At 64.5% G+C, this 21,851-nt stretch overlaps 5 protein-coding genes across 8 annotated transcripts; 2 read left to right on the top strand and 3 right to left on the bottom strand.

Annotated features, from left to right (window-relative positions):
* The first annotated feature begins 201 nt into the window (after nucleotides 1-201).
* On the top strand, nucleotides 202-2,128 carry LENG1 (leukocyte receptor cluster member 1). The gene is made up of 5 exons (XM_074219849.1): nucleotides 202-461; nucleotides 633-812; nucleotides 895-1,124; nucleotides 1,252-1,470; nucleotides 1,865-2,128. Exons 1-4 carry the CDS (start codon nucleotides 330-332, stop codon nucleotides 1,451-1,453), a joined length of 744 nt encoding a protein of 247 aa, XP_074075950.1. The 5' UTR covers nucleotides 202-329; the 3' UTR covers nucleotides 1,454-1,470; nucleotides 1,865-2,128.
* CNOT3 (CCR4-NOT transcription complex subunit 3) lies at nucleotides 1,484-9,581 on the bottom strand. 2 transcript variants are annotated; one of them, XM_074219846.1, is made up of 18 exons: nucleotides 9,286-9,581; nucleotides 8,358-8,430; nucleotides 8,211-8,278; nucleotides 7,936-8,010; nucleotides 7,523-7,612; nucleotides 7,306-7,434; nucleotides 7,124-7,219; nucleotides 4,947-5,166; nucleotides 4,718-4,851; nucleotides 4,577-4,633; nucleotides 4,198-4,498; nucleotides 3,972-4,095; nucleotides 3,504-3,702; nucleotides 3,284-3,383; nucleotides 2,994-3,192; nucleotides 2,633-2,765; nucleotides 2,423-2,548; nucleotides 1,484-1,765 (listed from the first exon to the last, which is right to left on the bottom strand). In XM_074219846.1, the coding sequence occupies exons 2-18, from the start codon at nucleotides 8,380-8,382 to the stop codon at nucleotides 1,667-1,669; spliced, it is 2,175 nt and encodes a 724-aa protein (XP_074075947.1). In that variant the 5' UTR covers nucleotides 8,383-8,430; nucleotides 9,286-9,581; the 3' UTR covers nucleotides 1,484-1,666. The 2 variants fall into 2 exon arrangements, with proteins under 2 accessions (XP_074075947.1, XP_074075948.1); XM_074219847.1 differs by having other exon boundaries at nucleotides 4,586-4,633.
* Nucleotides 9,582-10,566: 985 nt separating this feature from the next.
* PRPF31 (pre-mRNA processing factor 31) lies at nucleotides 10,567-17,930 on the bottom strand. The gene is made up of 14 exons (XM_074219840.1): nucleotides 17,824-17,930; nucleotides 14,665-14,849; nucleotides 14,520-14,580; nucleotides 13,829-13,912; nucleotides 13,648-13,745; nucleotides 13,340-13,446; nucleotides 12,946-13,115; nucleotides 12,671-12,828; nucleotides 11,995-12,084; nucleotides 11,651-11,778; nucleotides 11,496-11,568; nucleotides 11,237-11,365; nucleotides 10,994-11,092; nucleotides 10,567-10,790 (listed from the first exon to the last, which is right to left on the bottom strand). The coding sequence occupies exons 2-14, from the start codon at nucleotides 14,839-14,841 to the stop codon at nucleotides 10,665-10,667; spliced, it is 1,500 nt and encodes a 499-aa protein (XP_074075941.1). The 5' UTR covers nucleotides 14,842-14,849; nucleotides 17,824-17,930; the 3' UTR covers nucleotides 10,567-10,664.
* An 87-nt stretch (nucleotides 17,931-18,017) lies between these two features.
* TFPT (TCF3 fusion partner) lies at nucleotides 18,018-20,299 on the top strand. 2 transcript variants are annotated; one of them, XM_074219842.1, is made up of 6 exons: nucleotides 18,018-18,099; nucleotides 18,596-18,854; nucleotides 18,952-19,022; nucleotides 19,689-19,758; nucleotides 19,841-20,053; nucleotides 20,144-20,299. In XM_074219842.1, the coding sequence occupies exons 2-6, from the start codon at nucleotides 18,600-18,602 to the stop codon at nucleotides 20,273-20,275; spliced, it is 741 nt and encodes a 246-aa protein (XP_074075943.1). In that variant the 5' UTR covers nucleotides 18,018-18,099; nucleotides 18,596-18,599; the 3' UTR covers nucleotides 20,276-20,299. The 2 variants fall into 2 exon arrangements, with proteins under 2 accessions (XP_074075943.1, XP_074075942.1); XM_074219841.1 differs by lacking the exon at nucleotides 18,018-18,099 and adding an exon at nucleotides 18,118-18,354.
* A 21-nt stretch (nucleotides 20,300-20,320) lies between these two features.
* NDUFA3 (NADH:ubiquinone oxidoreductase subunit A3) lies at nucleotides 20,321-21,620 on the bottom strand. 2 transcript variants are annotated; one of them, XM_074219844.1, is made up of 4 exons: nucleotides 21,545-21,620; nucleotides 20,782-20,856; nucleotides 20,566-20,643; nucleotides 20,321-20,461 (listed from the first exon to the last, which is right to left on the bottom strand). In XM_074219844.1, the coding sequence occupies exons 1-4, from the start codon at nucleotides 21,603-21,605 to the stop codon at nucleotides 20,370-20,372; spliced, it is 306 nt and encodes a 101-aa protein (XP_074075945.1). In that variant the 5' UTR covers nucleotides 21,606-21,620; the 3' UTR covers nucleotides 20,321-20,369. The 2 variants fall into 2 exon arrangements, with proteins under 2 accessions (XP_074075945.1, XP_074075944.1); XM_074219843.1 differs by lacking the exon at nucleotides 21,545-21,620 and adding an exon at nucleotides 21,045-21,251.
* Between the last annotated feature and the right edge of the window lie 231 nt (nucleotides 21,621-21,851).

Here is a 21,851-nt window from a genome sequence, read left to right as displayed (position 1 = left end):
CCAGGTCTAAGTAAGTCCCCTCAATAAAGCCAAGCCTCTGCCCCTCGGCGCTTCTTTCTCGCCTCCCGGGTTCGGCTAGATGCGTCCGGGAAAGACGGAGGGGGCGGGACAGGAACCAGCCAATCGAGTGCGCGCGTTCCGACCTGGGGCGGGGCCACCGGGAGGAGACCCGGCCCGGCCCCTTGGACCAATCAGCGCCTGGGAAGGGGAGGCGGGGCGAATGTCCAAGGCAGACGGTTTCTACCAATAGAAAGAGGGGAGGGCGGTTGAGAGGCCGGGCCGGAGGCGGCGCCAACAAAAGTCCGGCGGTAGGAGCGGCGCGCGGGGCCATGAACATCCTCCCGAAGAAGAGTTGGCATGTTCGCAATAAGGACAACGTAGCCCGGGTACGGCGGGACGAGGCGCAGGCCCGGGATGAGCAGCGGGAGCGGGAACGGCGGGCGCTGCTGGCCCAACAGGAGGTAGGAGGCCCGGCGCAGGCGCGATCGAGGTGGGGCGGGCGCCACGGCGCAGGCGCGCAGAGGCGGCTTCCATTCGCCGGGGTCTTCCGGATGACGGCGTGGGGGCGGGGCGGGGGGCGGGGCGCTGCCGGGGCCCCGCCCCCGTGACGGCGCCGCTCTTCTCCCCCCCAGGCCCGCACCGACCTGCTCCGCAAGAGGGCCCGGCGCCTCCCCCTCCCGCCCGCGGCCGAGCCCCCCGCCCCCGGCGCGCAGGACCCCCGCCCGCTGGACCTGTTCCGGGAGCTGGTGGCGGAGGGGAAGGGGCCGGCCGGGGGCAACCGCGAGTACGAGGAGGAGAAGCGGCAGGCGCAGGTGGGCGCGCCGGGGGGGTCCCGGGAGGGGGCGGGGTGGGGGGCCCCCCGGCGGCCGGGCCTGACCCCCGCGTCCCCCCCAGGAGCAGCAGGAGAAGGCGCTGGGGGTCCTGACCTACCTGGGCCAGAGTGCGGCCGAGGCGCAGACGCGCCCCCCGTGGTACCAGCGGCCCCCGGAGCCCAGGGACCCCGGCCAGGGCCCGACCCCCGACCCGAAGGCCAAGAGCCGGCTGGACCCGCTGCGGGAGCTGGAGAGGCAGCTGGGCCGGAAGAAGGGGAGCCCCGGCCGGCCCCGGGAGCCCAGCCTGCCCGGGTAAGGGAGCGCCGCGCCCCCGCGCCCCGGGTCCCGCGCCCCCCCAGCCCCCCTCCCCCGCGTCCCCGCTCACCCCCGGGTCCCCACCCCCCAGTCCCCCCCTGACCCCGCGTCCCCCCGCGCCCAGGCCCCGGGCCGCCTTCTCCCTGCAGCAGCTGCGGGCCGAGCGGCGGCGGCGGGAGGCGGCGGAGCGCGGCCGGGCCGAGGCGCTGCTGGCGGAGCGCGGGGGGCGGCGGCCCGAGGAGGCGCGGCCCGAGGAGGAGGACGAGCGCCGGCGCCGCTACAACTCGCAGTTCCACCCCGAGCTGGCCCGGGCCCCGCGGCGCTAGCGCAGGCGCAGGAGCAGGTGGGCGCAGCCGTCATATAAAACTATTTATTCATAAATATCTTCAAAAATGAAAATAGGTTTACGAAAAACAAGTCCTTCCCCGGCTGGGGAGGGGCGGGGGGAGTCCCTGGCCCCCGGAGCCAGCCCTTGCCCCGAGTGCTGGGGGCGGGCGGGGGGGGGGCGGCCGGGGCCGGGCCAGGGGCGGCGGGCGGGGTCACTGCAGGTCCCGGTCCTCCAGGTAGCGGTACTCGAAGGTGAACCCCTCCTTCTTCCGCTGGCCCCACTTCTCGTAGTCGAAGTAGATGTAGGTGCCCTGGGGAGGCGGGAGGCGGGCAGCGTCAGGGGCCAACACAGGCGCTTGGGGACCCCTCCTTGTCCCCCTCCCCTCACGTGGCCTTTCTTCCCACTCCAGTTCGGGGTCTCTCCTAAAGCATCCCCGCGGGACACCCTCCCTCCAAATCCAAGCCCCTCACCGCCCACGGGAGACCAGGAAGGGGGCCGGGCAGACCCGGAGGACCAAGACCGCCCACAGCCACCCCAGGGACGGACGAGTGGGGGTCCGTGTGCAGGCTTGGGGCACTGCCGGGCAACTGCTTACCATCAGTGGTTTGTTGTCTTCCCCCCCCCCCCCCAACAATGTCAGTTTTCAGAAATTAAACATAAATGTCAAAAAATACACATTTGCCACCCTAGAGTTTGGGAGAAACCCTTGGGCCTGGCCTACTAGCCTAGCTCAAAGGGTTCAAGACCTCGGAAGCCGACAGAGCTTTAGGACGAAAGCCTGGGCCTGCACCCGTGCCCGTCGGCTCCCGGGGAGGCCACTCTGGAGGGACCGGCCCTCGGGGGTCTCTCACTGAGTAGCCCCGTTCCAATCCTGTGTCTGAGACCCCTTCTTTTTAAATACATAAAATGAACTACTAAGCTGGCTGGGAGGAGGGGGAGGGGACAAAGAGGAGCCGGGGTCCCTCACCTGCTCAAACTCGTCTGTGATGGTCTTGGGCTCCTCGTGTCGCTGGAACCACATCATGTATTTGGTGTGAAATCGCCACGACTGCTTCTTCAGGGCCTTGGCAGCCAGGTACTGAGCCTTTGTGCCCTGGCAGAGGGTAGAGAGCAGGGGTCAGAACCCATCTGACCCCCACCCAGGCCCCCCAACCCAACCAGCCACCACCTGGCCTACCTCCAGATAGTAGAAGATGAAGAATAGTGTCTCCGTTGAGAGGCGCTGGTAGAACTCCACTGTGTCCGAGTGCGGCGGCGGCATCTGATGGTGGTAAAGCGGGGTCGGGCACGGGTTCCGAGGCAGGTACTGCCTGTGGGGGGGTGGGGAACCTGAGCCGTCAGGACCAGCCCCGCCTCTGGACGTCCGACCCACTGGGAGTCGACCTCCAACATCCAGCCCTGGCTACCCCCAACCCCTCCTTCCTCCCTCGGCTAGCCTAGCTTCCGGTTTCTGTTCCGAAGGACTCTTAGGGCACTCCCCCCAGGCCCCTGGCCCTCAGGAACCCCAACCTCCCCTCTGGGTCCCCCAGGGCAGCCACCTGATGCGTTCTGAGTCAGAAGGGTGGGGCATGTGGTGCCAAGCAGCCTCCTCCATGGCCTGCTGGTAGAGCTGCTCCTTGGTGAGGGCCACAGGCCCCAGGGGGCAGACGCCCAGCGACAGGGGTATGTTGACCTCTGACAGCTGCAGGGGCGGCTGGGCTGAGGCCGGAGGGGCCGAACTGCTGCCCAGGAGCATGTCTGGGAGAGAACGGGGAACGTCTGGGGGAGGCCGCTCCGGGGAAACTGCCCGGGCCCCCCGTCAGCCCAGCTTCCTCGGGCCTCCACTCACCACGCTCGGCCAGGTGCAGGGCAGGGACCGAATCCTCAATGCCAGAGCTGATGGCTGCCCGCTCTGCCATGGACTTGAGAGAACTCAGGGGCTCGGGAGCCTGGGGGCAGAGGGCGTCTCAGAGGAGGGGGCTGGGACCCCCCAAGCCTCTGACCCACACGTGCCGCTTCTCCCAGAGCCTCAGCAGGAGATCCCAAGGGAGGGGTCCAGAGGCTCTCACCTTGATCTCCGGGGCCGTGCTGAACTGGGGGGGGCCGTTGAGCAGGGCCCCAGCTGCCTTGGGCTCACTGAAGCTGGGTGTTGGAGAGCTGGGAGGGTTCACAGGCAGGGGCACCAGGAGACTGGGTCCTCCGGCACCACTCCCTGAGCCCCCACCTACACCCCCTGCCCCGGCTGGGGCTGCCCCAGCTGCCTCCTTCCTGGGTATGGAAGAGAAGGCAAGACAAGGAAGTCACGGCTCACGTGAAGACGAGCACCAAGGGCGCAGACTAGAGGGGCCGGTCCCAGAACCTTGGCGAGGGAATCCGAGGGCTGCTCCAGGGCACCCCTGAAGGAGAGGAAGTGTTCCCACCCCCACCAGACAGCCAGGATCTCCCAATGAGAGCCCGTAGGGACCCTCTCGGAACCCCACAAGAGCAGGTCCCCATCTCAAGCTTGGGGCAGGCGGAGGCCCGGGGCTCAGACTCACGTGGTGGTGGGTGGTGGGTTGTGGGGGCCAGGAGGGGGACCCAGGGCTTGGCTGCTGCTGCTACTGCTCCCGCTGCTGCTCAGGCTCAGCTCCGACGAGTTCTCCGCCACCACGGAGCTATAGCCTAAGGGGTGACGGAGGGAGCCTCAGATGGGAAAGCCCCCACACCCACCCACCGCAGCTCCCCAAAGCATCCCTCTTTCCTCCCTAGCCCCCCCCCACTCACTGGTGGCCCCATTCTGCTTGCCGCTGCTCCCGCCGGGTTGGACACTGGGTGGCCTAGGCTGGGCAGAGCCGGCGCTTGGGGTGGGAGGGGCCACAGCCTGGGCATACGGGGTGGGGGTGCTGGCATTGTGGCCAGGGGCGGGGTTGGCTTTAGGAGGGGCTACAGGAGCCCCATTGCTGCCCGGCCCGTTGCCCAGGGCAGGGGGCGCAGGGGTGGGGCCAGCTGGGTAGCCGGAGGGCACAGCAGGGGACTGCGGGTGGTGGTTGCTGTGGACGGGCTTGGAGCCATTCTTTGCCGGAGACTGCGGGAGAGAAGAGAGAGCACGGTCAGGGCCCAGGTATGCCCGCGCTCCAGTCTGGGCCAGGGGAGGGGGGCCCACCTGGCTCACTTCGCTGTCTGTGGACCTTCCTCTCTTCTTGTCGTCCTCAGAGTTTTCCTAGGAGGTGGAAGACAGGATTAAGGGGTCTGCAGAGCCCAGCGGCCCACCCTGCCCGGGGGTCCCTGTCCTTGGGGGACTCACGGTAGTGCAGTTGGCCGGGCTGGGCGGGATAGGGGAGCTGGAGGTGGTAGAGGTGGGCGTGCTGCTGGACTGATTGAAGATCTCGTCCTCCATGTGGCTGTGGGTCGGGGGTGAGGTGGCGACCAGCGCCTGCGCTGTGGGGGAGGAGAAGGTGGCCAGGCTCCCGAGCCCCCGCCGACCACCACCCCAGGCCCCCAGAGCCCTCCCCAGGCTCCCCCCAGCTCCTTACGAATGTCCTCGAGATCAAGGTCGTCGTAGAGGAACTCGTTCTCCTCAAAGTCGGGGTCCTGCGAGGAGTCCACGTAATATTCCACGTCATCCTTGATCTTCCGAATCGAATCCACCAGGATGGAGTCGTTGTCCAGCATGCGGAGGATGGTCTCCAGCATGCGGACGTGGTAGCGATGCTTCTCAATGTGTCGCTTCAAGCCTTCAATCCGATCCTGCTTCTGGAGACAGCAGAGGGAGACCTGACTAGGACCCCGAGACCCCAGATCCAAGCCTTCCATACCTTGGGGGCCCAGAGACCAGAATCCAGGCCGGCCAGAGACCCCAAAATCCAAGCCTTCCACACTCCCAGGGCCAAGACCCCAAGATCAGATCTTCCACACTCCCAGGTTTCAGAGACCTCAGAATCCAGGCCTTCCAGACCTCAGAGCACTGAGATCCCAGAATCCAGGCCTTTCACAACCTCAAGGCCCAAAGACCCCAGAATCCAGGCCCTCCATACCTCCCCCCAGGGTTCAGAGATCCCAGAATCCAGGCCCTTCCACACTCCCAGAGCCCAGAGATCTCAAGATCCAGACCCTCCATAGCCCCAGAGGCCCAGAGACACCAGAATTCAGGCCTTCCACACTCCCAAGGTCCAGAGACCCGAAGATCAGACCTTCCACACCCCCAGGGCCCAGAGACCCCAGGATCTAGGCCTTCCACACCCCAAAGGCCCAGAGACCCTAGGATCCAGGTCTTCCACAACCTCTGGAGACCCAGAGACCCCAACGTTAGACCTTCCACATCTCCAGATTCCAGAGACCCCGGGATCCGGGATCCAGACCTTCACACTCCTGGGTCCAGAGACCCTGGGATCTAGACCCTACAGCCTGACACCAGATCCTCAGTCACTACAAGGTGACCAGCACCAACAAACCTCCTGAGCCAGAACCAGAATCATTGCCAGGGCAAGAGAGAAGGCAGCAGCACAAGAATGTGGTTCCACAAAGGGAAGGGGGGGCAGGCCAAGGAGTGCAGGTGTCCAAGGGTCCCCAACAAACACACTCCCATCTCAAAACATTCAGTCCCTTTGCTCTTATAGAGCCCAGAATCCAAGCTCCGAACCCCCAAAACAGCTTCCATCTCCCCAAACTCCCTCCCTCCCAGCTCTCCTAGGCTGGGCACCAACCTCCCAAGTCTCCCTGCCTCCAAAGCCCCAGAGTCCCTGGCTGAGTCTGATACCTACAGAAGCTGGCACCAATAATCCCAGAATCGAGTCTAACTTAGACTCCCAGATACGGGCTTCCAACCCCCCCCCCCCCCGCCCTCCTCCAACAACCCTAACAGAATAGATTCTAGCTGGTGGAGCATGTTCCCTTCCTTAAACTTGCATCCAAGTCCCCAGCCCTTAAGAGAAATCAGTATCTGGGCTGTCAGCCCACCAATCAAACAGTCCTCTATAGCAGATGCTGGGGCAGGCCCCTGGGGTCCCCTGGACCTCGCCTTATGCCAGCACATTTAAGGTCCTGAAAGAGACTAAATGACCCCTTGTCGGAAATGCTGCTGGGGGGACTGTCGTTCTGCTACGTGTCATCAAAAAAAGCAGCTGAAGTCCTGATGCCAAACCTTCTAGGAGACAGACTCGGCATCCAGGGTCCCAGAATTTTCACTTCCAGTACCCAGAACTCGCCTTTGAAGTCCTCCAAACCAAAGCCCAGGGGTGCCCAACCCTACACATCAGGGCCTAGCCTCAAGCCCCAAGTCCTAAGACTGTCCACCTTGTAGGTGCCAGCACTGAGAGCTTTCAGAGCACCTACTCAGGGTCCCAACTTCCACATCTCTACCAAACAAAGACACCCTAGCAAAGCTCCCAGTCTCCCACAGCACCTGTGAACAAGACACCCACTACTCTGGGCCACAGACACGGAGACCCCAGCTTCTACCTGACCTACAAACCCTAAGATTCAGGACCCTACATTCCTGCAACCCCAACCTGCTCCAGGCCAAGTGGCAGACCAACAGGCTGGTAGCACCCCCTTCCCTACGCTGTGGAGGGCAGACCCTCTGCACTCGTAGGTGGAAAAGGCTGCCAGGCCTCCCAGAGTCAACTCCTCTGGAGCTCCCAATGCCCAGGGCTCCAGGAGCCCCTGGACAGTGCCCCTCTGTCCACCCTGAGGGCAGCCCCCCCAAACTCACATCCTTGTCCCCCTTTTTCTTTCGGGTCTGCACAGACAGAGACTCCACTTCACTCTCAAACTGGTCCACCTGCATGTTGAGGGTGTCGATGGTATTCTGGATAGAGAAGGGAAGCGAGGCTGGATGAGCTCGGACTACCGGCCAGCCGGGCTCCCGTCCTCACCCAGGGCCCACATACTCACAGTGAGCCACTGGCCGACCTCCTCCTTCTCCTTTTGGGCCGGGTCCACCTTCTGGGCCAGGCCCAGCCCCTCCTTGCTGTAAGCTTTGGTCTTCGTTTCCCGTTCCACAACCTTGAATCGCTCCATTTGCTGCAAGGCGACAGAGGAAGGCTCTAGGGGTGCTGCTCCACCCCACTGCCCCTGCCTGGCCAATCTCCCAGTATGACCCTCCCGTTACCGTCTCGATGAGCTTGCGGTTGTCGATGAGCTGCCGTTTGTCCTTGATCTCGTTGGAAGCTACCCATGTCTTGATCTGGTCCCTCAGCCGCTGGAGGGAGAAGGGGGAACCAGGTGAGCACTGTCCCAAGCCACTGGGTCCTCCCAGGGCCCCCATCTCTCACTGCACTGCAGCAGCCCCCCAGAAGCCCGTCTCACATAGTGGCAACCTCTTGCAGCATGTGGTTCCAGATCACGGGCTCCTCTGAAAAGGGCCCGAGCAGCCCACCCCCACAGCCAACCGTCAGCATGCGGATGCCCAGCCTTGGCTGGGAGACCTCCAGAGACCTCACTCTAACCCAAGTTGTACCCGGGGTGGCAAGTAGACAGATTCTGCAAGATGAAGCAACCCATCCCGGGCACCCCCACACTCACCTGTAACTTCTTAATCTCCTTCTTCAGGTCGGCCTCGTACTTCTCCTTCTGGTTGGCGTTTGCCGCGTTGTGGAGCTGATAAAGGAACAAGACCAAGGCTGGGGGGAACCCTGAGGTCGTGCCAGGGAAAGCGCCACCCCACGGAAAGAACAGCGGCCCTGCTCCCTGACCATCTGGGACCCACACCCCTTCAATTCCACACCAGCTGCAGGGCTCCCCATCGGGGAGGGTCCCGGGGCCCAGCCTCCCGGCCTCCTTCCGCCCAGCCTGGTCACCTTCTGCCAAATGTCCTCAAACTGCTCCACGCCTTCAGATACCTTCTTGAGGCAGCGATCAATCTCACCTGGGGCGAGGAGCAGAGAGTCAGGGACCAGGGGTGGGGGTGGGGTTGGCAAGGAGAAGAAGACAGGAAGGAGGCCCACCTTGGAGTTTTCGCTTGTCTGCCATCTTTCCTGCCCTAGAGACACCTGCTCTTCATGCTCCCAGAGTCAGACACTGCGAAGGGAAGAGAAGGGGCGCGATCAGTCCGGGGGCCGGCCCCTTCCCACAGCGGCACCAGGGGTCTGGAGGGATGCCCCCTCCCCCTCCGAGGCCGGCTCAGATGCAGTCAGGGTCCTCAGGGTTATGACCGGGCACGCTGCTCCAAAAGGGCATCAGGAAAAACAAGTTGGTCCTTCCTAGCCTGGGAGCCCAGGCTGTACCCCCCAGGGTGCCCGGTGCCTAAAGCCTCCTGGACAGCAGGAGAACAAAGAGCCTGGCTACAGCCCCCCTCCCCAACCTAGGGGAGCACTCGGATTCAGGGCTCCCATCCCCAGGAGGGGCCTTGAACCCAAGGGCCGAGCAGGCAAAGGAAACAGAATCAAGCTGAGGTCAGGCCGTGCACAGACGGGGCCGACCGCGCTCCCCTCGGAGAACTGCGGGACAAAGGCAGAGAACTCGGGGGGCTGGAAGAGGTGCGTGCAGCAGGGCCAGAACCCCGGCGGCGGGGGGCCCCGGAGAGCTCCCAGTGCCGCGGGGAGCCCCGCACCCAGGCGCCACGGCTGGGGGGTCTGACACGGGGGCACGGGCCGGGCCGGGGCGCCGGCTGCACCGGGGCATGCTGGTGGCAATGCAGGCCCGGGGGGCCGCCCGCAGCGGGGGGCCCGACCCCGCGGGGGCACCTGCTTCTGCAGCCCGGGGACAGCTCCGCGGGGGTCCGGCTCCACGGCAGGGGGCGGATGCCCGGGGCAGGGGGACCCCCGGGGGGCCGGGCCCTAAGGCTGGGGGCGCTCTCGGGACCCCCGGCTCGGCGGCGGGGGGGTGCCTGGGGGCACGACCCTCCGGGGGGCCCGGGCGGGGCGGCGCTCTCACCACTCAGGCCCGGCGGCTCCTGGCTCCTCCTCGGCGGCCTCGGGGGCCGGGCCTGGGCCGGGGCCGGCCTCGGGCTCCGGGCTGCGGGCGGGCGGGCAGAGGGGGCGGCGCCGGGGAGGCCGCCTGTCGCGACAGGCCCGGGCGCTCTCGTGACAGCGGCGCGGGACGGGCTCGGGCTCCCGGGGGGCCGGGGAGGGCTCCCGGGGCTCTGAGGCCAGGTGCGGCGGCTCCGCTCGCTCGCTGCTCCGCGGAAGCGGCCCTGGCCGGCTCCAAGATGGCGGCGGCGGCGGCGGCGGCGGCAGCGGCGGCGGCCTCGTCTGCGCCCCCGGCCCGGCCCCGCCCCGCCCGCGCGCCCCGGCCGCGCCCGCCCATTGGCCGCGCCGCGCCGCTGCGCCCGGACTCCATTGGCCGCACCGCTGGCGGCGGCCGCCGATTGGGGGACGGCGGGTCCGACCCGCCTCCCACAGCCTCCCTCCGGACTCCCACCCCTCCAGGCACAACACGCCGGCGCGAGGGCAGACGCGTCAGTCAGGCAGCCGTCGCAGCGCTATAGGCTGGCGTGGGTCCTCCCCGCCCCACCTTTGCCCCATTGGTCGAGGGGGCGGAGCCGGACCTGCGGCATCAGTCAGAGCCTGGGCGAAGTTTCACGGGCTCCGGGGAGCGTGCTGCCTTGCTGCCATTGGCCAGGAGAGGCAGCCTGGGCAGGGCTTCATTGGTCCCGGCCCTACCCCCCGTGGACAACAACACGGCAGTGTGAGGCTCGACGCGTCCGTCAGAAGACGGCGGCCGCGCCATTGGTCGGCCCCGAGGGCCGCCCCGCCTCCACGTCTGGCGGGAGGGGGCGTGTCCGAACGTCCGCAGCTCGGCGCTCACTGGCGGGCGGTTGCCTCCGGAGCTTCGCTATTGGCCGAGAGGCGGAGCCGCGGCCAGCGTTTTGTGGGCGCTCCCCCGGGGCCCGACCCCTCCCCACCTCCTCTTCGGCCGGGTCGGCGGGGGAGCCCGGGCCTCGCCGGCGCAGCCCAGAGTCCCCGCGGCCGTCCCCGGGCCGGAGACCGGGCTCGGCGGCCACTGGGCGCCGGGCAGAGGGCGGGGCCCGCGGCCACGCCCTCCCCCGCGCCACTGGCTAGTACAGCCGCCGCTCTGCGCGCAGTGGCCAATGAGGGCGCGGGGCTGGGAGAACGGAGACCCGATTGGGCCCCGATCCTCGGCTCGAGGGACCTTCCAGCAACCCAAAGGGAAACTGAGGCCGGCGGCGAGGCGGCCCGGCCTTTCACACGCACGAGGCCGAGCCCCTTTATTCAACATTTTTATTTGGTTTTTAAATTTTTTTTTCAAAAATTACAAATGGAAACTGGAGGGGGGGCCGGCTTTGGGCCCCATCACGTGCTCAGCACCCCACTCTTCTCTCCCTTGACCTTGAGGAACTCGGCCATGCTGGAGAAGTACTTCTGGTTGGCCTCCGCCACCTTCTTCTCTGCTGCCTGCGGGTTCACGATCTCCAGGCCCTGAGGAGAGGGGCACGGGGCGCTGAGGGGGCAGCCAGCCCCCCGCTTTGGCCCTGGGCCAGGGGGCAGCCCCCCCCCCGGGTCTCACACCCCCTCCCCACACATACAGGAGGGGGAGGGGAAGCCCCCAACTTCACGTCCCCTCCCCCACCCAGACCTCTGCCGCCCCTCTTCCCTGGTCAGGGCAAGGCTGGAGGCTGTACCTGCAGGGGTGTAAAGGCCACGCTGGACGCAGTCCCGGAGGACCGGTCCCGAATGGTAGACTTGCCACCGTAGACCACGCTCTGCTTCTGCAGGGTCCGCTATGGAGAGCGAGAGAAGCCCCTGGCACCTGGCTCCCCCTCTGCCCTGATGGTGCAGAGACAGAGCCCTGGGACAGGAGGTACACCCAAGCTCAGTTCCAGGGGTCCTGCAGCCCCCCCCCCACAGCCCCACCTGCCCCGCACCTGCAGAGTCTTGGAGATCCGGGCCTTTGTGGCCTCGTTGACCTGGGTCTGGCGCACTCGCCCGCTGCCTGACTTGCCCAGGTGGCCCAGGCTGAAGCCCAAGTCCTCCTGGTAAGCGTCCTCCTCGATCTAGGGAAACGAAAAGGAGCCATGAGAGTCCAGCCTGCCTGAGGGGGGGCAGGGCAGATGGAGCCAGGGAAAGGTCTTGCCTCCCCAAAGAGGGCCCGGCCCACCAGAGGGGGTCGGAGCGGGGTCTCACCTCCCCAAAGCTCATCCTGTTGGCTTGTTTGCGGATTTCAGTCAGCCCCAAACGCTCCTTCATCTTCCGGTACCTGGGAAAGGGACAGAGGAGGGGAGGGATGCAGTTAGCCAGTGAGCATAGCGAACCCCGGGAGCGGGCCCCATGGTCCTCACCTGCGGCCGCCACGCTTCTTCCTCTGCCCATCTAGGGGAGCGGGCAGCGGCTTCACCTGCTTCACAGGGGGGGGCTCCTGCCACTTGTCAAATTTCCGTTCGATCTCATCCTTCAGGTCATAGCCTACCTGGGGGGGGAGGAATATGAGGCAGAAGGAGGAGTCCCACGTGGGGGAGGGGGACAACCCCCACCCTGGAGCTCCCCTCTCTGGGGCCCACAGTCACACATAGGGAAGAGGCAGTGTCTGGTGAGGCTCAACCCCCCACTCCCTCAGACCAAGGCTCCTGGAGTCACCTTAGGGGGTCAGACCCAGCCCCAGGGGCAGAGCAGAGCCCCTTCATACCTTCCCCTCGGGACTCTCGTGGAAACTGTCCACTCGTGCAGCCAGGGTGCACTTGGCGGCCACTAGGCGAGCAGCCTTCCGCCGTAGATCCTGAGGGGAACAGGATGCACTGTCACAAGGTTCTGCCTGAACTTTCCCAGAGGGCTTTGAGAGCAGGCATGCTGAACCTTAGTCCTGGGGGAAGCGGTTGGCTTGGTCCTGGGATTCCACCCTAATGCGCTTCCTTTGGAATCTTGAGGGTTTGTTTTGATGTGCTCCAAAGCATTCTTCTGGCCACTAACCGGCTCGACCCACCACCCATTAAAAGCCAGAACCTAAAAGCACTGATGTCTAACTGATCTCCTGGTCCCGTTGTGCCAATGGTGAGACTGAGGCTCCCAGAGAAGGAGCTGTGGAAGGGGGAGGCACAGCAGGCCCATCAGCACCCTGGGCCTCAGACCCCTCGTCTATGAATCAAAACTTGTAAGAACTGCTGCTGCCTCCCAGGATGACCAGTGTGCAACGCACACACTCACATGCCATATATACCACACACAACTCATACATATGTATACAGACTCACACATACATTACACCACACACACGCACTATGTACCAGACACACAGACACACACACACACACACACACACACACACACACACAAAGACGCACTCAGGATGGAGGTGGAGGGCTCACCGGGGGCAGCGACTGCACAATGTCGCTGTGGTAGATGTAGCCCGTGTGGGGCAGCACGGAGGTGGACGAGAAGCCAGACAGGGTCTTGCGTTGAGCCCCGAGAAGCATGATGTTGCAGGCTGGCATCTTGGAGAGGTTGGTCAGGCCTCCGGCCACACCTGGGCCAGGCGAACCATCAGGCAAGTGGGGCTTCCCCCCTCCCCAGCCCTCTCTCCCAGGGTGGCCCCATCCCTTGGATCACTCCCCAGGCGTCCTCCGGGGTCCCCGGGCCTCACCCATGATCTTGGCAGCGGCCGAGGCACCGATGATGAGGGAGAGGTTGGGAGCAATGAAGGACATTCGTGACTCCACATACTCATAGATGCGATGTTTGGAGGCGTTCAGCTCCAGGGCCATGTCACAGGCCTCCTCCAGGCGCTCCAGCTCCTCCTCTGACAACTGTTGCCTGGAGAGCGGGGTTGTGGGGCCTCCTCAATCCCGTGCCACCCCCTCCCCAGACAACGCCATGATTTCCCCTCCGACCCTGACTGAGCTCGTTAGCTCCCGGGCTCAGAGGCCAAGTCAGCAGGCGTCAGCCAAACAGGTGACCCTGCCCCGAGGAGGCCCGGATCCTTCACTTTTACAGAAGCTGAGGCAGAAAGGAGCTGGCAGTCCAGGCCCCCCACGTACCCCTGGGTTGTGGAGGCTGTCACGCTGACCACCATGATGGTGGCATTGGTCAGGATCTGTTGCAAGGTCTCATTGTTCTTACACTTGTCCAGGCTGTTTCCAAGTTCCTGAGGGGTAAAGGAGGGGGACTTTGAGGGTCCTTTAAATCCTATCTGATAAAGAGCGCATGGTCTCCTTCCCTGGACAAGCCTGGTTCTCCCCGCTCCCCCTCCCTCAGCCTGGTCATGTCCCTCCTCCCTCCCACCCCTCCCAAGCAGAAGCAGATACATGGGCTCACCCCCTCCCAGGAGGGTCCCCAACCCACTCACCTTGACAGTCCGGATATAATCCAAGGCATTTGGGACAAGAGACTCCAGTTCTGGGAAGCGCTTGGAGTATTTGTCCCGTATGAACTTGTGAATGATGTCTGCAGAAAGAGGAGAGGGTGGCTGGGGGCTCCCTCCCGAGGCCCCTCACCCCTCCCAGCAGCCCCCTGGCTCCCTCACTCACTCAGCTCATTCTCAATCTCCACAGTCAAGTTGTTGGCGTCCACGATGACCCGGTACTCAGGGGCCGCCTCCACCGGGCCTGTCACTGAGGAGAGAGGACGGGTCAGTTGGCATCCTGCTGGCCAGGCCCACCCAGGGTAGAGGTCAGGGACACTCCTACTTGAGAAATGAAACGTTCAATGAGGAATAACAGATGCAGAGAAAAGCCCAGCACCCCCAAACCTGATCAATGGAAAGACCAGACCCCAGCCTTGGCTAAGAGGATAGACATGGGATGCCAGTGGAGACGTGGAGAGGCTTTGCCCCCATATGGATTGCGGGGCTCCTTGTCTCCCCTCCCCCCACACTTAGGAGGTTCCTAAATGAAGAAAAGAAGCCCTCTGCCTCCTCTGGAGGCCTCCCTCAGGTTTCTCCTCATGGAAATGCTACTGGCTCAAGTTGTGGGTCTTCAGTGGCCTGGAGGGCAGTGGGATTTGGGAACTGGACCCCCTCTGTGGTCCAACACAGTACTGTAGCACAGCCTTGTATTATGAACCACAGGGGACCCCAGGGCCCTAAAAACAAGACACATCTTATCCAAAGTCCTTGAACCCAAGTCCTTGGACTCCAAACCCTGGGCCTTTTCCCTCCTGCTCCATGGCCTTGCAGACCAGATAACCCCAAGGGAGTGATGGTGCCAGGGGCCCAGAGACCTTCAGAAGCCTTGGCCTGTTTGCTGACGTACTCCTCAATCTTCACCATGATCTCAGCAAACTGAGGGGAAGAAGGTTCAGGTCAAAGCCGCGGCTTGGGGCTCTGGTCCCCAAGCCCCGTCCACCCCCTCCCTCTCCTGCTCACCATCTTGCTGTCCCATAGCTTGGCAATGCTCTTCACCGAGTCCCCTGAGAGGTCCAGCTGCATCTCCTCCTGAACATCTTCAATGGGAGGCTCCTCCTCCTCTTCCCCAAAGCTCCCCCCCTCCTCCTCCTCAGCTGCCTCCTCCAGGTCAGCCAGGAGCTCATCTGCAAGCGACATCCTGGGGCCTAGAAGATTCCCGGCCCGAGGAGTCAGCCACAAACCAAAGAAAGCCCAAATCCAAGAGTCCCTTAGAACATTTAAACCAAGCCCCCGGTTTTTGAAAGGAGACCCTGGGGCATCCAGCAGCTGAGCCACTAGACAGAGCCCAGGCTTTCATCCATGGGGGAGGAGGAGGCTGGGTCTGAGGGCAAAACCCTGGCAAGGATGCACCCCCTGGGGTCAGAGGATGAGACAGTCACAGCCAGCCAAGGGAAGTCAGTATGAGTGTGTGTGTGTGGTGCCCAGGGCAAGGAAAGCAGAGGTGGAGGCTGATCCTCCCTGGAACCCAGAGGTGGCAAAGAGGGGCAGAAGACATGGAGGAAACAGCATTCAGAAGGAGCCTGGATATCAGCTTCAATGGGGACCAAAGGAAGGACATGCTGAGGAAGAGACAGAGCCGGCACCCAAGGCCAGTCATCATGTCAGCCTCCCTTGCCATAAAGACTGGGTGGACCAGCACCAAAATGGATGTAGACAGGTGCACCCAAAGACAGAGATAAGGGTACAGACAGATGGACGGACAGACATGGCCTTACAAACGAGGCCAAGATGACAGACATACAAGTGTGGTCTACACAAGAGGCAGAGGACATTCAGATGCAGAGAGCCTCATACGTAAGAAGAAGATAAATATGCAGACAAACCAGGCTTCATATATAAGAGGCAGAGATAAAGGAGCAAAAGGACAGTTGTCTCATACAGAAGAGGCCAAAATAAAGGGGTGGGACACACACACACACACACACACACACACACAGCCTCAGGCTTTAAAAGGCCTAGGTAACAGATTTGGTCCAGGCAAGAGACAAAGATAAAGGTGCAGACAGATGACTTCTCAAACATAAAAAGCAGAGATAAAAGTGCAGACAGACAAATAAACAAGCACAGAGAAGGAAAACGAAAGATGGTGACCAGCTGTTTGAGGTCTGTGCCAAGTTGGGAGGGGTGGGGGGGTGTCAATCTGTAGGCAGGTGGGGATACAAATAAATCCTGAAAACACAGAGAAAGCAAGAGGTTGACAGAGAGAGACTGCTACATGGAAGAACAAGGAGGTGGCAGAAGGAGAGATGGGCAGAGCACACGGAGCTGAGGGGCACATGTCCCACGGGCAGGACTGGGTCTTCCTTCGGGCCATCCACACCACCTGTGGCAGCTACACCCCCCCCACCTCCCCTCCCCATCAGATTAACTGACAGTTGAGGAGCCAGATATGCTCCCCCCCAGGTTGTGGGTCTTCTGGTCAGGGCGCATGCCTTCACTATCTCAGGATGAGGCCCAAGGACCTTGAGCTCCCAAGTGTTTCAGTTCATCCAGGCCCCAGGGATCAAGGCACCAGCATTTTTACCAGCTTCCCTGGTATATTCCCTGGTCTCATGGGACCTTGGGCAGCAGGGTATCCAGACTGGGTGAAGTCCCTGGTCCTTCTCCCCTGCCCCTGCTGGTGGCTACAAGCTCTCGGCCCTCTCTCCCAAGCTGGCTGCTTGGCCTCCATCAAGACCAGCTTCCCCAGACTCCCTTCTCATTGGCACACCCTTCCTCTGCCACCTCCCCTTGGGGGGGGTGGCTCTTGCAGGTTCCATCCCTTCTACCTCCCAGCCCCCAGGTCTTCCTCCATTCTGAATATATCTGCACACTGGCTCTCATGCCAACCCATCTCCACCTCAGGCACCAGAGACAACCAAGACGCCATCATCTTCCATCACTAGCCTCCCTCGTTGATTCTGATCTCTTGGGTTCTCTCCCTCAATCTCTTCCTCTTCCTTCTTTGTCTTCCCTTCACCTCTCCCTGTTCTTCCAGGTCATCTCTGGTGCCCCCCCCCACTCCCACCGCCTGCTTCTTCTGTCCTTTACATCCAGGACCAATCTGTCTCAATAAGGCCGAAGCCAGCTCCCCACTGTTCTCCGTCCTGGAATGCCTTCTTCTGCCCACCCCTCGCCAAACTTCAATCTGAAAAGCTCTAGAGCACCGAGTGGAGAACGTGCCAACTCCTCTAGCCTTGCGAGCCAAGAAAACCCAGGTTCAAATCCTGCTTTAGACTCACACTGAGCTATGTAGCCCCAGTCAGTCTCAGTTTCCTCCTCTGTAAAATAGGGGTGCTAACATCTAAAAGTGATGTTGTGGGGATCCAAGGAGAGGAGGCACATTAGTGCTCTGCAATCTTAGGGCCTGGTGTCTCAGCTTCCATCACCGAGGGGCCTTTCTGCCCTGGCTCCATCCCGCCACCATTCCCATCACCATGGCAGTGCAGCCACAAAGGCCTCTCTGCTTGAATTGTCTGGAACACTCTCCCCCCACTTCCTTCCAAGTACCAGCAGGTGGACTCCAGCCCTGGTTCCCCCACTCACTACCGCCATGACCCTGAGCAAGGGACTAAGTCTCAGGGCCTCAGTGTCCTCAACTGTAAAAGAAGGCCCCTTTGAGCTTACATGCCCCCATCCCACGCTGTAACCTGCCATCTTTCTTCTGCGAGACGCCCCCCAAGTAAGAGGGGTGCTCGCAGGCAGCTTTGGCTCCTTGGAATCACCCCATGCTGACTCCCGAGTCTCGCGCTGGAGGCCGGGCTCTACCGCGGTCCGGCCTTAGGGCAGCCAGGGCAGAATCAGGTTCACGGAGAGCTCCCCGCGTCTCGAGCTTTGACTGGGATGGGGCGGAGGGGGGTCTCCCCTTGACTTCCAACCTCCCCCCGCGATCTCGGCAGCCCTGGCCCCACGCGGGGGAGCGGCCTCGGGGCCCTGCCCACGCCGGACCAAGCTGGGCCAGGCCCCGGCTTCTCCTCAGCAGCTCCGCCCGGGGGCGGCCTCGATGCCCCCCCGCCTGGAGCGCGGGCACCGTCCCGGGGAGCCCCGGCCCCCGCCTCCCGCCCCCGAGCCTCCCCGCGGATCGTCTCCGACACTCCCGGGAGCGGGGGGCCGCGCCCCGACCCCCCAACGGCCGCTCACCTGCTAGCTCTCCGGCAGCCGCCGCGGGTTCTCGGGAGGGGGCGTCGCGGGACAGTGACGTCGCGGCGCCCCGGCTCCGCCTGCCGTCGGTTCCGGGGCCTCAAGGGAGGCGGCGCGCCGTGGTGACGACACCAGCGACAGCCGATTGGCTCCCCGGGAGGACCAATAAGAAGCGGCGGCGGCGCCGGCGGCGGCGGCGGCAGCGGCGGGGAGACGCGGGGGTCCACGGCCGGCCGAGGCACAGTCGCGGGGCCCTCCGGCCCCCCTCCAGGCCGGGTAGGTTGGAAGCCCTGGATGTCGGAGCCGCTGAGAGGAATAACGGCCCGGACGCCCGGGCCCCCGGCTCGCCGGATCCCCGCAGGGAGGCCGGGGACTCAGAGCCATGGACCTTGAGGCCAAGCGGGGCGGGGGAGAACTGCAGCTCCCAGGAGAGGCCGGGGCGGAGCTCTGGGCTGTGCAAGGGCCGGCTGCCCCGGAGCCTGCTGGGAGTTGTAGTCTCCACGGCCGCCCCAGCCAAGACTGTGGCTGTAGGTGCGGGACTGGAGGAGGGGCGCCGTGGGGGGGGGGGCCCCGGGGGAGCGGAAGGGAAAGCTCGGGGAGGGGGCGCCGGGGACCCCGAAGAAGGGGGAGGGGAGGCTGGGGGAGAGCGTCCCGGGGGAGGGGGATCGAGGGCCCGGGGAGGGGCTATTGGGATCCGAAGAGGAAGGAGAGGCTGGGGGGGGGGCGGCCGGGGCGGGGGTGACGGCCCCCCGAACCCCTCTGCCCCCCGCAGCGCCATGGCCGGCGTGGGCTTCGAGGAGTTCTCGGCGCCGCCGGGCTCGGAGCTGGCGCTGCCCCCGCTCTTCGGCGGCCACATCCTCGAGTCGGAGCTGGAGACGGAGGTGGAGTTCGTGGGGGGCGCCCTGGGGGGCCCGGGGCTGCGCGAGCGCGAGGAGGAGGAGGAGGCGGCGCGGGGCCGGCGGCGCCGCCAGCGGGAGCTGAGCCGCCGCAAGTACCAGGCGCTGGGCCGGCGCTGCCGGGAGATCGAGCAGGTGCGGGGCGGGGGCGGCGCCCAGATGGCACCCTGCGGGGAACCTGCGGGACGCCCGGGGCCCGGGGCCCCTGGTCTCATCTCCAGTGCCCCCCCAGGTCAACGAGCGGGTCTTGAACAGACTTCACCAGGTGCAGAGAATCACAAGGAGACTGCGCCAAGAGAGACGGTGAGACCCCCCCAGCCGGGGAAGGGCCTGGGGCCCTGGGGAAGGAGGTAGGCAGGGCCTTGGATTCTAAATTCATAGTAATGATTCTGACAATAGACATTCCGTGCTGGGAAATCCTAAATGGCTTCCCCTTGCCTTCAGGATAGAACACACGCTTCAGACTGGCATCTTAACCTCCGCGACCCCCCCCACACACACACAGGCTCCTGCTCCCATTTGTGCCTCTCCCTTTTCCTCCTCCTGGGTAAAGCTCAGATGTCACCTCCCTGCACTGACCTACTCTGTGCTAAGCACTGGATACAAAGGCAAACCCCCTCAACGAGGACCCCTTCTAATGTGAGAGGGGTCCGGATAAAACACTGCTGGAGGTGAGCAGGGCCAAGTGATAAGGGCAGAGGTGAGGTTCCAGAATAAGGCTAGGCTGACCATAAGGAACCCAGAGAGGTCCCCCAGGTTTCCATCCTCAGAGAAGACCCCTCCACAGCCAGAAGCCATATGGGGGGTGAAGAGGGCAGAGCTATATGTCACTACATCGGGCCTGTGGGTGGAGACAAGGAGTGATCAGTCTGATCCACCAGAGGAGCTTGAAAAAGCAGAGGGCAAGCCAAGCCTGGAACCCTGAGGCTCTGATTTTTCCATTTCATGAGGCTTCTGTCCCGGCCCCAGGTTCCTTATGCGAGTCCTGGACTCCTATGGAGATGACTACAGGAAGAGCCAGTTCACTATCGTCCTGGAGGTGAGGCCTGGGTCCCCGGGGGTGGGGAGGCTTTGCTGCTCCCCAGAGTGAATGCTCACTTCTTGCCTTGCTCCCATGCTAGGATGAGGGTAGCCAAGGCCCCGATGCCCCCACCCCAGGAAATGCAGAGAATGAGCCCCCAGAAAAGGAAAGCCTGTCACCTCCCCCTCGTCGCCCCCTGGAGCCCAGCAGTCCCCCACCTGGGGAAGGCCCCAGCGGGAAAAAAAGGCGGAGGGCACCCCGGGATGGACGCCGAAGCGGGGCACTGCTGACTCCAGAGCTAGGCCCGGGCCAGGTAAGCCCGCGGAGATGGGGAAGATGGGGGCAAAATGAGCTTTCCCAGGAATCCAGCTCCAGTTCCTTCACCTTCTTTCTCCCGCCTCAGATCAAAGTGGAGGATGACTTTGGCTTCGAGCCGGAGGAGGCCCTCACCCCGGGCTGGGCAGCTCGAGGCCCGGACAAGCTGCTGTCCTACCCCAGTCTGGCCAGCCCTCCCTTTGACATCACCCCCCAATAAAGCTTTGCCTCCCCTCCTGCCTCCCATGCGGCTCCGGAGACTCGCTTAAGACCAGGATGTTTATTGGGGGAGGGGGAGGGAACAGATGGCGGATTCACAGATTCTTCAGCCACTGGAGGGAAGGGCCCTCGGGGTCCTGGGGGTGGCTGGGGACGTCGGGCATGTGGCCATCATCTCGAACGGGAACTGCGGATAGGGAAGAGGCGTGTGAGGGGCCCGGCCCGCCCGCCCCCGGCCCCGGCCCGCCCGCCCCGCCCCGGCCCCGGCCCCGGCCCCTTCTCTGGACTCACCAGGGTAGTTGTAAGGCGTGACCCGGTTCATCATGCCCGCGTACTTGCTATAGGGGCTTAAGGGGGGCAGGAGCAGAGCTGGAAGGGGGACGGCGGGGTTAGGCTCCGGGGGCCTGGCCCGGGCAGTTCTGCCCTCGGGTTCCCCAGTGGCCAGCCCCCCGGCTACCCACGTTGGGGGTCCCGCCCCGGCCCCCAGGGCCCGGGCTGCGCGCTCACCCATGGTGCCGATGGCGAAGGACACGGTCACCACGGGCTCCTTGGCCCAGGCCTCCTTCAGGAACCGGCCCAGCCCTGGCGGGGAGAGGGGCGCCGCTGACCTTTCCACCCGCCCCGCCTGGCACCCCGTGACCCCCGACCCCGCCAGCCGTGATCTTGACCCAAGCAGCCCCCGCCCCCCGCACGCGCCCAGCCGGGGGTCCGCGGGCTCCGCCCCTCCCCCCCGCGCGGAGCCCCGAGTCCTTGGCGACACCCGCACTCACTGCCCGCCATGGCGCCGCTTCTGCCTGCCCCGCGGGGGCCCCTGGGAAAGGGGGCGGTGGGGACGGCGCGCATGCGCGTCTGCGCGCCCGGCCGCTTCCCCCGCCAGAGTGCGCGTGCGCGCAGCCCCGCGGAGGGCCCCCCCCGCTCTGCGCAGGTCGGAAGAGAGCATGCGCGCAACGGGGCTCCGTGTGGGGCCCTCCAGCGCCCCCTGCGGGCCCGGCGCGGCGAGCCTCCCCACGGACCCCCGGGGTCTGCCCGTGCCCAGGCCCTCGGTGCCCCGACAGCGGGAGCCCGGACCCGCCGGACGGAGCGCGGGGGCCCCGGGGCGGAGGCGCGTTGCCCTGACACCCCGCGGAGCAGAGCGAGGCCGACCCCCGGGGTTCCCCATCCTTTTCAGCGCCCCTCGGGCAGAATTCAGCCCGTCCCAGCAGATGGGGCGCCGGTTCAAATCCGGGCCCCGGCACTGGCCAGCTGGGGGACCCCGGGCAAGTCCCTTCACCCCATCTGCCGGGGTTTCCGCCTGCAAAACGAGCTGGAGGGAACGGCGGGCGGCCCCGCATCTTTGCCAAGGAAGCCCCAAAGGGGGCCACAAAGAGTGGAAGAGAACACTAGCGGCAAAGCCGTAAACGTCGGAGATGCTGCAGTAACCATGGAAACGGGATCCTTGAACGGAAGCACCAGGGAATGAGCCGCTCCCAGAGCTCTGGAACTGACCCGCCCACTAACGGGCCGTCCCCAGAAGCGGTCCCCCGGGGCGGGGGCTTCCAGAAACTGCAAGAGCGCCCCAAAGATAGAGGGGAAGGGGG

Source organism: Macrotis lagotis, chromosome 1 (assembly GCF_037893015.1).
Source record: "Macrotis lagotis isolate mMagLag1 chromosome 1, bilby.v1.9.chrom.fasta, whole genome shotgun sequence".
Taxonomy (NCBI): Eukaryota; Metazoa; Chordata; class Mammalia; order Peramelemorphia; family Peramelidae; genus Macrotis; species Macrotis lagotis.
This window is presented reverse-complemented; position numbering and strand designations above follow the sequence as displayed.

Coding starts and splice junctions, on each gene's coding strand:
- CNOT3 (XM_074219846.1), bottom strand. CDS start 8,382: ATGGCAGACAAGCGAAAACTCCAAG. Junction 4,852..4,946: donor CCTTGATCTCGAGGACATTC/GTAAGGAGCTGG, acceptor CCTCCCCCACAG/CGCAGGCGCTGGTCGCCACC. Junction 4,499..4,576: donor CAGACAGCGAAGTGAGCCAG/GTGGGCCCCCCT, acceptor TCTCTCCCGCAG/TCTCCGGCAAAGAATGGCTC.
- LENG1 (XM_074219849.1), top strand. CDS start 330: ATGAACATCCTCCCGAAGAAGAGTTGGCATGTTCGCAATAAGGACAAC. Junction 813..894: donor AGGAGAAGCGGCAGGCGCAG/GTGGGCGCGCCG, acceptor CGTCCCCCCCAG/GAGCAGCAGGAGAAGGCGCT. Junction 1,125..1,251: donor CGGGAGCCCAGCCTGCCCGG/GTAAGGGAGCGC, acceptor CCCCGCGCCCAG/GCCCCGGGCCGCCTTCTCCC.
- PRPF31 (XM_074219840.1), bottom strand. CDS start 14,841: ATGTCGCTTGCAGATGAGCTCCTGGCTGACCTGGAGGAGGCAGCTGAG. Junction 12,829..12,945: donor GGCCGCTGCCAAGATCATGG/GTGAGGCCCGGG, acceptor CGCCTGGCCCAG/GTGTGGCCGGAGGCCTGACC. Junction 11,569..11,650: donor AAGAAGCGTGGCGGCCGCAG/GTGAGGACCATG, acceptor TCCCTTTCCCAG/GTACCGGAAGATGAAGGAGC.
- TFPT (XM_074219841.1), top strand. CDS start 18,206: ATGGACCTTGAGGCCAAGCGGGGCGGGGGAGAACTGCAGCTCCCAGGA. Junction 19,023..19,688: donor AGACTGCGCCAAGAGAGACG/GTGAGACCCCCC, acceptor TCCCGGCCCCAG/GTTCCTTATGCGAGTCCTGG. Junction 19,759..19,840: donor AGTTCACTATCGTCCTGGAG/GTGAGGCCTGGG, acceptor CTCCCATGCTAG/GATGAGGGTAGCCAAGGCCC.
- NDUFA3 (XM_074219843.1), bottom strand. CDS start 21,117: ATGCGCGCCGTCCCCACCGCCCCCTTTCCCAGGGGCCCCCGCGGGGCA. Junction 20,857..21,044: donor AAGCGGCGCCATGGCGGGCA/GTGAGTGCGGGT, acceptor TCTCCCCGCCAG/GGCTGGGCCGGTTCCTGAAG. Junction 20,644..20,781: donor CTTCGCCATCGGCACCATGG/GTGAGCGCGCAG, acceptor TCCCCCTTCCAG/CTCTGCTCCTGCCCCCCTTA.